At 47.8% G+C, this 14,234-nt stretch overlaps 1 protein-coding gene across 2 annotated transcripts in view; it reads left to right on the forward strand.

Moving 5' to 3' along the window:
- UBXN11 (UBX domain protein 11) overlaps positions 1 to 14,234 on the forward strand; it is a 38,857-nt gene that overhangs the window by 12,790 nt on the left and 11,833 nt on the right. For both annotated transcript variants that reach the window (XM_077481050.1, XM_077481049.1), the window contains exons 7-9: positions 11,208 to 11,298; positions 11,384 to 11,598; positions 11,685 to 11,762. In XM_077481050.1, coding sequence (XP_077337176.1) covers positions 11,208 to 11,298; positions 11,384 to 11,598; positions 11,685 to 11,762 — 384 coding nt within the window. The remainder of the gene's footprint in view (positions 1 to 11,207; positions 11,299 to 11,383; positions 11,599 to 11,684; positions 11,763 to 14,234) is intronic.

Here is a 14,234-nt window from a genome sequence, read left to right on the forward strand (position 1 = left end):
CAACCCTTTTAACCTGGATCAAAAAGGGTTGCCAGCCAGTACTGATCCCTCTCCTTGATACCATGAATCCGAGGGTCCTTTTGCAGGCTTTGCAGGATCAGGGAGGCCATGCAGCATAGGTTTGCTGAGGCATTTGGTCCGGAGTCCTCTGGGTCACTAAGGATTACATGATCCGCAGCCACCTCCTCCCAGCCACGTACAAGTCCATGGATTTCTGGAGAATGAAAATGATCCCTTGAAGACTGGCATTGATGCTGAGTGCCAGGCTCCATGCTGACACAATCCTCCTCCTCTTCCTGTGTGATAGGCGGGCCTGCAAGGATACTGTCTGGATAAAGGGGGCCTTGAGAGGTAAGGAAGTCCTCCTCTTCCTCCCTCTGTTCTGCCTCAAGTGCCCTGTCCATTATTCCACACAGCGTGTGCTCCAACAGGAAGACAAGAGGGACAGTATCACTGATGCATGCACTGTCAATGCTCACCATCATTGTGGCCTCCTCAAATGGTAACAGGACAGTGCATGCATCCTTGATCATTACCGCTGGTGTGGTGAAAAAAAAGACAAGCTCCCCCGACCCTGTCCTGGTGCCATACTCGCACAGGTACTCATTGATGGCCCTCTGCTGCATTTGCAGCCGCTGACGCATTGCCATTGTTGAGTTCTTGGGCAGGTTGCATTCATTTTGAAGGTCAGCCAGCCGAGCACTGGCATTATATGACCGGCGGAAATCCTACAGACTTTCCTGGCCTGCCTCAGGAGATCCTGTAAGCCTGGGTACCTGCACAAGAACCGCTGCACCACCAAATTTTTGGACATGCGCCAAACAAGGAACATGGGTCAAGTGTCCCTGTCGGAGGGTGGAGAGGAGGTTGGTGTCATTGTCGCAAACCACCATTCCTGCCTAAAGCTGGCGTGGTGTCAACCACCTCTGAACCTGCCCCTGCAGAGCTGCCAGAATCTCTGGCCCAGTGTGGCTCCTGTCCCCTAAGCAGACCAACTCAAGCACCGCATGGCATCTTTTTGCCTGAGTGCTTGCGTAGCCCCTAGAATGCCTACGGAGCACCGCTGGTTCAGAGAACAAATCCCCACAGGAAGAGGCCATAGAGGAAGAAGAAGAGGAGGGCATGGAGGAGAGAAATGTGTCAGAATCACCACTACCAGAATTTTGGAGGCGTGGTGGCGGAACAAGCGCTAACATTACTGCACCCTGTCTTGCATCCTTCCCAGCTGCCAGCAGGGTTACCCAGTGCGCCATGAAAGAAAGGTAACGTCCCTGTCCATGCCTGCTGGACCATGATTCAGTGTTCAGCCTTAATATGCATCTTACCGCTGACTGCCCTGTCCAGCGAGGCCAAGACATTGCCTTCCACATGCTGCTAGATAGCCGGAATGGCCTTCCGAGAATAAAATGGCGTTTGGGAACCTGCCACTGAGGTACTGCACATTCCACAAATTCTCGAAAGGGGGCAGAGTCTACCAGCTGAAAAGGCAGCAGTTGGAGTGCTAGCAATTTAGCCAAACTAGCATTCAGCCGCTGAGCATGTGGATGGCTGGGACCGAATTTCTTTAGATGGTTTAGCAACTGGGGTAGGGAAATTTGCCTGCTACAATTGGATTTAGATGTACTGCTAGCAGATTGCCCGCAAATGCTTGGGACACCTAATGCTACACCATTCCTCTCAGTGCAGGTCTCTGAGAGGACTGAAGGTATAGTGAGGTTGGAGATCCCAGCTGATGAAGAGCAAGGAGAGGTTGGCCTTGTTCTTTGGTGTGGGTCTTTTAAGTACTGTTACCAACGGACTGCATGGGAGCTCGACATATGTCTGGTCAAGCATGTGGTGCCCAAACGACTGCTGTTTTTGGCCACGCTTGATATGCTTCAGACATATGTTGCAAACAGCAATGGTGCAATCTGCTGCACGTCTCAAAAAAGGCCCACACCAAAGAACAAGAACTTTTGAAAAAACACGCTGAGTCAGCAGCGTCCCCGAACATGCAGAACACTGCGGTGTGATGCAGTCGGTTGGCTGTCCTTAAGCTGGCCCCTGGAGGGCACCCATGTAGAGTCAGTGACCTCATCATCCCCTCCCTCCTCACCACTGGGGCAAACCTGGCAGTATGCTGCAACTGAGGGAACATGACTGCCAGTTTCTTGTCCTTCTTGGGCAACCCCTCTCTCTGGGCTAACGTTACTGCCTTCATCCTCAACCTGGGTACCATCATCGGAGCCTTCACAATGCTGCGCATCCTCCTGCAGCATGTACCTGACACTGTGGTCGAACAGTTCGGGGGACTCCTCAGGACATTATGGTGGGGCTAGGGAAGGAGTGACTGATGCCATTGAGCCCATGGAACAGGTCGCTTTGGCAGCTGCATTGGTAGCCAAGCTTCTCTTAGCCTGGGGGACAGAGGTTGAGGGTGGCTTTGTCATCCACTCTACCAACTCTTCTGCATGTTGTGGCTCAACACAGCCAGCTGCCAAAAAAAGGACAAGCGTATCCCATGACCACATGTTGAGGATGCACCATATCCACGACCAGCAAAGTTGGCTGTAGACACAGAGCCTGCTTGCCCTCTTTTAGTGGCCTGTGAGCGTCTGCCTTTCCTTGATGGCCTTCCAGACATGCTGTAAAATTGGATTAGCAAAACACCGCCTGAAGTTTACTAGAAAAATTACACCAGGAATGGCCTGCAGTCAGGTATAGGCTTGGCTAGACTAGAATGCAGTGGATGTATATGTAGGAGACAGTATATATATTTAATGCACTACAGATCACTGAATCACCTGTCTGCCTGAAAGTGTATTTGAAAACATAAACCAGGAACTACCTGCAATCAGATATAGGCTTGGCTAGACTAGAATGCAGTGGATATATATGTAGGAGACATATATATATTTTATGCATTGCAGATCACTGAATCACTTGCCTACCTGCAAGTGTATTGGAAAACATACACCAGGAACTACCTGTAGTCAGGTATAGGCTTGGCTTGACTAGAATGCAGTGGATATATATGTAGGAGACAGTGTATATATATTTTATGCACTGCAGATCACTGAATCACCTGCCTGAATTTGAATACATACACCAGGAATGGCCTGCAGTAAGATCTAGCTACACAGGATTCTGCGGGGGTGTGTCTGTGTGTATATATGTGTATAATATATATAAATATAACATAATATACACAAAGCCTGGATGTGTATATATATGTATGTATGTGTATATATATATATATATATATATATATATATATATATATATATATATATATATATTTATGGTCCAGAGCCCTCTGACCGATACGGATAAGGATGACAAACAAGGTTAACATAAACTCGCTTACTTGAAATGGACCTGAAAGTGTGCCCTGGTCTAACGTACGGTATACCAAAATAAGGGGGCATACCCTAGATAGAGAAGTGGGTGATAAATGAAATGAATATGAAATGGAGTGAAATGAGTACTCTCATGAGGAGTATAATGCTTGAGAAATGCCCTGAAAAAGGGGATGGGTGGGTGGGTATCGCGCACCGGAACCGACGAGGAAGATAGGCGAACCGGGCTGGTTATATACCCCACCGGGCTCCTCCCATAATTCTAGGCCACCATACTGGCCTTTCTATTTATGGTCCAGAGCCCTCTGACCGATACGGATAAGGATGACAAACAAGGTTAACATAAACTCGCTTACTTGAAATGGACCTGAAAGTGTGCCCTGGTCTAACGTACGGTATACCAAAATAAGGGGGCAAAAACATTCAGGTAGGGGTTGCATTTTATTGTTTCAAGTTTGTTACTGGGTGAGCTTGACAAAGGCCTGGGCCATCTCTACTTGCGGATTGGGTATGTAACGGGCGAAACAGGTGGACTTCCATCTACCCAACTTCTTGATAACATGGTCCGGGACCCCTTGGCGGGAGGCTGTCGAAGCTGCTCCGATACGAAATGAATGTCCGGAGTAGTGAGCAGGATTGAGGTGAAGGATGCCCAGGAGTATCCTGACATGTTCCATAAACCGGGCAGCGTTCAGAGGTTTAGTGTGAAATGGCAGAAGCGGGCCAGTTCCTGGTTGATCGGCCAGAAGGGTCAACAAGCGGGTGAGAATGGCGACCGGGCACCAGCGGTTGTTGGTCTTATAGAAGTGTATGTCCGTACCTGAGCCAAGCTGCTGCGTCTTGGAGACTGCTAAGTGTAAGACGAAATGGTCTTCGTACCTGACCAGGTGGTGCTTGCACAGCATGCGTGCTATGGGGCTATTACAGGTAAACTCGCCTGGCCGTAAGAAGCCGTAGAAGGCCAGGTGTATGGCTGCTTGTAAGACTATACTAATGCGGAGACCGAAAGGTGAAGTGGCCAGAATATCTGACATGTTCCTAAAAACGTCTCCTGTGATAGGCAGCCGTTTGGTGCAGGCCATTGGCTGGCGCTTCTGAACGCCGCGCATAACAGCCCGAACGGCGTGGTAAGTGAATAAGGAGGGTTCGGTAGGGTCCTGGAGGGACGTGAAATGTTGTACCCCGGCCAGGTATAGCCGGATCGTATTAAAGGATAACGCCAACTCTGAGTGGCAGTAGGAAATGAAGGCCAGGACTTGCTTGACCAGGGAGGTCTCTGTGCTGTGATACGTCATGAAGCGGTTAAAGGCCCTCCAGGCCGATTGATAGGCCTTGCGGGTATTGCGTGAGAGGGAGTGATCGATGAGTTGGGTTGCTGCTAGGAGGTGTGGGGCTAATCCAGGGTCAGTTGAGACCAGTCCGGGATAGCTGCTGATGTTGGTCCGGCTCCGGGCACCTGATCGAAAAATGAAACAAAGTTAAAGCGGGAGAGGGCGTCCGCTGCCTGATTGAATTTACCGGGGATAAAGGAACAATGGACGTTGAACTGAAATAATAACGAGAGCTGGACCAGTCGACGTAGGAAGGACATAATCTCTAGAGACTTGGACCTGCCTTTATTAATGATCTCCGCAGTGGCCAGATTATCTGTTGAAAAGGTCACCGTTTGACCCGACCAACTGCGGCCCCATGTGTGTGCTGCAGCTACGATGGGGTATAACTCGAACAGGGAGGACGTCTCGGTGAAGCCAGGAATTGCCAGTATTTGGGGAGGCCAGGGAGCTGCGAGCCAGAGGTGGCCAAAAATTGCCGCAAAGCCCGTGGAGGCCGCTGCGTCGGTCACCACCTGGGGTGAAAGGGAGGACACGGAGGGAATGAACAGGGACACGCCATTCCAAGACGATAGGAATTCCTCCCACATAGCAAGGTCTGCTATCGCCGCAGGATCCAGGCTGAGGACTTGCTCCGGGTCCTGTGAGAGGGACAGTAAGACCAATAGGCGTGACACAAATGCGCGACCCTGAGGGATGATGCGCATGGCGAAATTTAACATGCCGAGTAGGGACTGTAGCTGTCTCTTGGTGCAAGTTCTGGCGTGGGTGAAGTCCCTCAGGACCGTCCTGATGCGGGTCAGTTTATCCGGGGGGAGGCTGGCCTGCATAGTGTTGGTGTCTAGGCTGACCCCGAGAAAGGTGATGGTCTGCGTTGGACCATCCACCTTGTGCTCGGCAATGGGGACGTTGAGGTTACTGAAGACCACCCTTAACTTATCCAGATCTCCTGGAGGAGAGCCGGGTGGCTCGATCAGCAGGAAGTCATCCAGATAGTGTATGACTCCCTGACACTGGGCTACGTGCAGCAAGATCCATGCGAGAGTCTGTGCGAAAGTGTCGAAGAGCCAGGGGCTGCTCTTGGACCCGAATGTTAGTTTGGTGGCAAAATAGTACAGCTCCCTCCATTTGATGCCATGCCAGCACCAGAGAAATGGATGGATGGGAAGGAGCTTGAAGGCGTCCGAGATGTCGGCCTTGGAGAGCCAGGTTCCTGTGCCTGTTTTGAGAATGGCCTGGATGGCCGTGTCTACGGATGCATACTTAAGGGAGAACTCCTCGGAGGGGATAAGGGAATTAAGACTGGGGACAGAAGAGGAATGAGGCGCTGACAAATCGTACACCAATCTGAGTTTATTAGAGAACTTGCCCTTGACAAGCCCAATAGGGCTGACTCGCCAGGTGTTGAATGGGGGCTGTGTGAAAGGGCCTATGATGAAGTCCCGGTCTAACTCTGACTGTAGTAGTTGGTCAATGGCTTGTTCATCCATAGCTGCTGACCGCAGGTTCTGGCATTCGTGCGTGAGGTGAGGGAGAGAGATAAGTCCAGTGTGAAAGCCTTGAGTGAAGCCCTGAACAAGGTAGACGGATAGTGAGGGGGTAGGATGACTGGTAAGGTAGACACTGAGCCACGAAACGTTGACCCGGCTTAGTCAAGATTTCTTAATCTGTTTGACCTCACACATAAGCCTGGGATGAGCCCTATGACACTGCGTGCATACGTGGAGCAGCCTGCACTGACTAAAATTGCATGACCCGCTATTATAATTGTTGCAGATTGCTGCACCTCCCATGGTCTTGACCGGGCGCCCAAATTTATCCGTCTGCGGCAGGCGTGCCGGCGCCTGTGGGCCCTGAGCAGTACCTGAGGTAGACGGACCATCTAAGGGCGGGGCTGCCACTGAGCTAGCGCACCAAGTCGCGGTATGAGTAGCCGACTGGCAAATCGCACAGAGAGGAGACCGTAGCCCCGCGAAGTGGCGGCAGAATAGCTCGGTATCCATGACGCTCCAGTCAGTAGGCGTCTGGAATTGGAAGAGCCTGGCGGCCGCCTTAGCGGAGAAGGAGCGGTGGTAGTCGTAAAATGAAAAACCGCCGTATTTATGACCCAGGTCTACTACCACATGGAGGTAGCGATCCAGCTCCTCCCTCCTGCCGGGGGAGGCTGAGCAGATGATGTCCCTCATCATGCCGAAGGCCAAGGTAAACTCGGTGACAGAAAGCTTCCTGTCCAGCCTGGGGTCTTTGGTTTTGAGGACCACTGACACGTCCCCCCATGTATAAGCCTTGTTCTCCACCAGCTCGTGAATGGAGATGAGAAGAGAAGCCAGATTGACGTCCTTGCCCTCTAGGATGTCCTTCCTGATGTTAGCTGATACCAGATGAGAAGGGTACACAATTGATGTACACCCGGTGATACCTGCGAGAGGGTTATTCACTGCCTGGGATGCTGGTACTAGAGGAGAAACAGATGGGCGGGTCTCGAGGAGGGCCACCCGATTCTGGACCTCTGACATTGAGGTCATCAGGGACGATACCAAGGTATGAAGCTGCGAGATTGAAGAAGCGATAGAGCCCAGGGAGGCCTGCTGGGTACTAGCCTCAACCGCGGCTGGGGGAGGAAAGAGGAGCCCGAAAAGCTCGGCCTTTCTGGCTGTTGCCGGAAAGGGTACACCTCTGCGCCTTAGCTCAGCTGTCAGCCTAGGAATGGTCCATGCTCTGAGGGACCGTTGGCTGCCACTCTCTGAGACAAGAGACGGAGATAATGGGGCCGTGAGGTCCTCGCTGCCAGCCCGGGACATGGTGGCGAAATCCAGGCCTGGCGAGCCTATTAGTCCTCAGGTTCGGGTTTTCTCCTAAACGGAACCTATGAGGGTGACATGGATTACAAGACTCGTTGGAGACTCCTGAAGAAAATACATGTTTTAACGAGAAGGATGCTTCCGCTCGTGAGCGTTTCCTCCCAGATGATTTTCTTTTTTTTTTTTTTTTTCTCTTACCTAAGGAGGCACCGTCCGACCAGGTGCAGGGTGGACCTACTGAAAACTCGACTGACCTGAGGAGATGAAGGTGAAGTTTGTTTGAAATTTCTATACCTGAACAGAGATGGCTAGCTAAATAGTGACTTTGTGGAGGTGAGATTTAGAAATGAGATGAAATGACATAAATGAAATGAAACAAACAAATGAAATGTTGCTCTTTTGAATAACATGCATATCATGACAGAGATGTGATTTGGTCGCGTCGCAGATGCAACTGACACCAAACTGAACTTTGGAGCAAGTATAAAATTTTGAAGCAATTTAATAGTGAAATGAGGCTGATGAGCAAGGCTCCCCGATAGGAATCCAAACATTGAAGAATCAACTGGACTCGAACCGGGAAGCGGTATGTGACTGTGAAATGAGTGAATCTGCCATGACAGAGGTCCGGATCGCCATGCCACAATCTTGCGACCGAGCACGAAACGGATTCTGGAGCATGTACTGAAATGAGGCCAGTCCTAGGGCACGCCGACACGAATTTGGTACACAGATGTGACTATTCGTACCGGAGCGTGATAGGTGAGATGAAATGAAAACCCATGACAAAGACAAGAATCAGAGGACGAGCCCATGAACGAAACAGATGAATCCTGTCTTTGGAGCATGTACAGAAATGAGGCGTGACAGCTGGGCACACCGGAACAAATCGGTGCATAAATAAATGCAACAGGATTCGAATTGGAGCGTGATAAGTGACAGAAATGATATGCCATGACAGAGACAAGACTCAACGACTGGACTGATGGTTACAACAAAGAATCCGTCTCTGGAGCATGTACTGAAATGAGGCGTAACAGCTGGGCACACCGGAACGAATCGGTGCATCAATGAATGCGACAGGATTCGAAACGGAGCGTAATAAGTGATAGAAATGGTATGCCATGACAGAGACTAGAATCAGGGACTGTGCCTGAACCTGCGAGTGACTCAGTCTCTGGAGCATGTACAGAAATGAGGCCGAACCCTGGGGCACTTCGAAGCGAATCGGTGCATCGGGGATGCGACAGGATTCGCACCGGAGCGCGGTAAGTGACAGAAATGATGAAATGATTAGAAATGGTAGAAATGATTCGATCTGACATAAAAGAGGCTGGAATGATTTGAAATGACATGAAATGATAGACATAATTCGAACGGCATGAAATGATTGAAATGGCTTAATTACATGAAATGATTCGAATTTGGAACGGTCCGACCGGTTTACAATGAAATTTGAAATGGTCCGGACTGCTTGATTTAACATAACGAGCAGTCGGCTGTGATTTCGAAATGATTCGATCGATTCGAATATTGAGAAATGATTGGGGAGTCGTTCGGCTTAGAAATGACGTGCCTACGAAACGAAGTGCCTGATGTGGCACGATCGACATGTCCCGAAAAGGTGATAACGACTTCCTTCGAAAGAAAGGGGTAGTGACATGAGGTAACGAGTACGAGTGCCACGGTTTAAAAATGTTCGTGAAATGAAAAGTGAGAGGTTCGTGAGTTCAGGATATCGCGTTTAAGGGACATTGTAACACATGAAATGAAAATTGGGTGCCGAAGCCCTACCTGCGACAGCCGGCCCAGACGCGTTGTACGACAACGGCAATTTCTTTGAGTATTGCGACACTCGGACGGGAAAACACACGAACGCTGACGAAAGACAAGACGACTGACAACACGGACACGATCGGGACAACACGGGAACTCACGAACACGACTCACTACGTTTGGTCTCGAGGATAGTCGGCCCTTGATCTCTGACGTATCAGATATCGCGCACCGGAACCGACGAGGAAGATAGGCGAACGGGCTGGTTATATACCCCACCGGGCTCCTCCCATAATTCCAGGCCACCATACTGGCCTTTCTATATATATACAAAATACGCTGCATCTAACTAAATCACCTGCCTGCCTGAAGTAGATTAGAAACAGTATAGCAGGAATGGTCTGCAGTGAGATCTAGCTAACTGAATAAACTGCCTGCTCAAAGTAAATGAAATGACACTTTCACTCTATCTCTCTCTCCGCCAGCAACACACTACACAAGGCTGACGTGCAGGCGGCCTTATATAGTGTGGGGTGTGGACTTAACCCCCGAGTCATAATTGGCCAAAGGCACCCTGCCTTTGGCCAATTATGGCTCTCTTTGCTTACCAGCACTGTGATTGGCCAAAGCATGTGAGTCATAGTACATGCTTGGCCAATCATCAGTCAGCAATGCACTGCGATGATGCAGTGCATTATGGGGCGTGACGCGCCGCTCAAATTTGTCGTGAACGCCGCATAATGTTCGATCTTCATCGAATGATTGAGCAGCCTCATGTTCGACTCAAACTTGAAGCTCATCCCTAGTAAACACTCCTAAGAGCTTAAGCATTTTTTTTATTTCAGTGGACAGAATAAAATTAATATTCTGGCCCATTAAATAAATGGTTACCTAAGAGCTTGATGTGCCTAAACGCTTTTGGAACAATACAGCTTAGGCGTGTGTTTTAAAGCTGTATTTCTCCAGCCAGGAGAAAAACAATTATAAATGCCTAAGTGTGCATGAAGCCCGTAGATTCTGGGGGTCAGTGAGAGGCATGTTAAATCTGGGCTTGCCTCTACAAGCTATGACATTCTGAGGGTTGGTATATGCCTTCTATATTTTTTCAAATTCCTCCAGCATGTGACTGTTGAAGGAAGATTGCCTCTACAAACATTAAAGTGGTTGTAAACCTCAGACATGAAATATGAACAAAGCGTATTGTACTTGTTTCAGTTAAGAGCACCAAGTGTCATTTCTGTCTGTTGCATTGTTCCTCTGCTATCAGCATGAATCACTTCTGAGAAGTTTTCCAGACACCAAAAAAGGCAACAAGGGAGGGACCTCCAGCAGATTGAAAGACTCAGCTCTGTTCCTGTGTGCTGTGTGAAGGGGGGTGTGTCCCTTCCCTCCAATCAGCTCTCAGATCTCTCCTCACTTAGCTCTGCAGAGTGTACCTTCATCTCTCCGCCCCTTATTTCTGAACTTAGACAAGCTTTTTAAATTCTGCACTTTGAACAGATGTAGAGAACAGAGGGCTGTAGATAAACTGGTACACCATATGTAGGGGGATTTGTTTCTTCTCTGTGTATCACCGGAGGCCCGGTCACTTAACTTCAATCCTCAATATGTAAGGGTTTACAGACACTTTAAGTGATATTTCACAGGAAGGGTTGATTTCTATTTATTTATTTATTGTTTTTTTTTTTTATTAGGCAACATAGCAAGTGACTCAGTAGTGGATTCCTCTGGGATTCTACAATGCTTCCTTGGGGTGATGCCGAGGAAAGTGCACAAGTGCTAAACGGGATCTTGGCTGTAAACTCCCATAAAAGTAGTTATTCATGAATTACATTTCATGCATTGCTAAGATAGAATGAATTGTTGTGTATGACACTGTCAACTGTTTCATCGCTAGTATTTGGCAAAATGCATTCTGCATGCAAACGTTATAAACCAGATCATTTTGTGTCCTTTCCCAGAATTTCCTGAGTGATTATGGTCTTGTATGGGTTGGAGATGATGATGACTCCGCTAGCACTGCAGAGAAGAAGACCACCAGCAACAGTTCAGGTGAGAAGACAATCAATGAAATCACATTTCTCAGCAAGTGACAGTTCTCAGCAATCCTAATTTGAATATTTTTACATATTACCAGGGCTCACTTCAAACACTTTCCAACCAGATTATGACCTGATTCTAGAGAATTTGAGAGACTTAAATCTTCTTGGTGGAGAAGGTGTTTCACAAATACATTACAGTGCTGGGGCAGCTCGTCTGAGACCTCCTGACCCCGTCCCGCTGACATTATATAAGAATGGGATCATTATGTTTCAGGGGCCATTTCGATCTCATCAGGAGCCATCAACTCAGGTAAGTTAACCAACTGGAATTAAGTGAAGATCAAGAAGAAACCATAAGTAAAACCTGATGTCAACACTAATGGGTTTGTTTTGCAGCAATGTCTCAAAGACATCATGGACGGATATTTCCCCTCTGAATTGCAGAAACGCTTTCCTGATGGTGTAGTATTTCAGGTGAGAGAGCTCAGATCCATGGATTAAAGTGACTGAAAGGTTGACAAAAGTTCCATTTGTTGGACATTATGCGAGGATCAGTAGTGCAAATAAATCTTATGAAATGTTGGTACATTTTTAGAGCACAAACAATTTAAAGTATACGTAAAGACAATTTTTTTTCCATGTTTTAGAGATGTTTTGGCAGGTTTTTAATGCTGTCCGTTCCCCCATTAGGGAGATTCACACTCCCTATTTGTCCTGTTCATCATTATCATTGAAAGTAAAACAAAAAATCCCAATTTTTTTGTCCCCAGAAAAGTAATAGAGGGAAAATCTTCCAATGGGGTTCTGTTGGGGGCCCAATGGATTCTATAATTTTCAGGGATTACAGTTCACCTCCTGTTTTGCATGTGGAATACAGATTGCAAAAAAACAACTGACAAGAGTGACTACCTTCCGAAATGGGAAAAAAAATATTAAAAAAATGTGCCTATAGTTCTACTTTAAACGTCCTATAGTAGGACTTTTTTGGATCGAAATCGTGTTCAAAACGAATCCGATGTGCAATTCAGATGTGTTCCCATAGAAGGCAATAATCCCCAAATTTGCATCTGAACTGTACTGCAGTGCTCAGAAAATGCACAGGACTGTTTTTAAATTTGCCGCAAATTTGCACTGCGTATATGTAGATTGGCTCTGTAGAAAGCTGGTTTAGTTCACATGTCATGCGCATCAGATGCGGTTCAAAGCGCATCCAATTTGCATATATGTTAAAGGAACCTTAAGGAGTATAATTTTGTAGCTTAAGACTGTAAAAACGCAGCTCAGCTGCCTGTTTTTACTGACCCCCCCCCCCCCCATCTTCACGCCAAGCTCAAGTGTAAACATGCCCTTAGACTGGCTAGTGCACTCAGCTGTTTGGGATGCATTTGCCATGTCACCACATTTATTATTTAGGAGGATTAGGAAAGCACAAACTGGTCGACGACTGAATTTACCCAAGGCAGAGATTTCCTCTTACTTCAGTTTTGACTATGGGACAGGAAGTGAAGGTAGATCAGAAGACAGTTGCCAGAAAAAATCTCCCTTACTTAAAAGTTTTCCCTATAGTTCTACTTCAAACATCAAAACAAAGCCTATAGTTCACATGGGGCGGATGTGAGAGAGGTGAGGGGAGGGGCCTGACTGCGGCGTCCTCGTGGGAGATGGTGGAGGCCCCGAGGAGAGAACCGGAGGCGAGCGCAGTGAGAGGGTGCTCTGCCCCGGCGTGAGAAACGACCGACCGCGCCGATTTCCAGCTTCGTCCCCCCCCCCCCCCCGAGATCGACTTCAGCGAACAGCGGCGAATGACGGATAAGGGGCTGCTCAGCTGCTCAGCCCGAACAACCTCCAGCGTTGGTGAGAGCAGGGCTGGAGAGCGGGAGGAGAGCAACCGAATGAGGGGTAAGATCGGAGACTCTCTCTTAGAGACAGCGGAGCTCGCGCCGGAATCCCGGTTAACCTGTAACGATCCCCGTTCTCCTCGATGAGGACACAGAGGAGGGGATGATAAGGTCAGACTGTTCCTTATTGCCTAATTTTTTATTGTGATGGAATACGTTTACAATTACAATGCAATATTGGATAGACTGTGATATGGCATAAGAGATAAGGTTCTGCTGAAGCCTTCAAAGAAAGAAGCAGTTAAATGGGTAATGCAGATCCCGTTCCCTGAAAATGGCAGGATAAATATATAAGGGTCTGACTGATGGTTCCTGTTTGAAAACTTGTTTGCACCTGTATGAAAATCTCGCTGCGTCTACCTGTCCCAACGGTGTGTAATGGTCCCAATATCCCCCCCTCTCTCCCTCTCTTATTCTCTTTCTTTTCTTCATGGTTTGCTGAAGTGATCTAAGGGGACGGTATCCTTTTGTACAGTGTATCTTCAACCAAGAGCACTAATAACTTTGGCAGACAACGTTTGCAAGTTTGAAGTTCAATAGTGTAATTACCGCAAGCTGACTCCAAAGTAGGAACGGTCAGAAGAAGGAAGGGGAAGAAAGAAAGAAAAAGAATAGGGGGGAAAAAAAAAAAAAAAAAAAAAAAAAAAAAAAAAAGGAAAAAAAGGAAAGATAAACAAATAAAAGCGTATTGAACTGGATATAGATAAGGAGACATATGACAAGCGAATAATAAAGTTGGGACTCAGGAATTTTTATTATTTTTTTTCCCCTGATTTTGGCCCAATTATATGGCAAAGAAGGAGCAAAAGTAGTTAAAAGGTCGGTGCCGGTTTTTAGGCAAGCCACCTCTATTACGAGCCTGGGAGGGTAAAATCTGAGGTAGCACGGTAATAAGACAAGAGTAATCCCTAAGAAGAGAACCACTGGGAAAGCGGTCCCGGAGAAATCCTGGGGAAAAGAAGGACGAAGGGAAACATGAAGGGAAAAAATACGAGAACGAATGAGCCTAAAAACTCAAGGGAGAGCTTGAATTCCAGTTCAATTCAAA

The sequence above is a fragment of the Lithobates pipiens genome, unplaced genomic scaffold (assembly GCF_037356315.1).
Source record: "Lithobates pipiens isolate NorthernLeopardFrog02 unplaced genomic scaffold, aLitPip1_a1.2 Scaffold_16, whole genome shotgun sequence".
Lineage (NCBI taxonomy): Eukaryota > Metazoa > Chordata > Amphibia > Anura > Ranidae > Lithobates > Lithobates pipiens.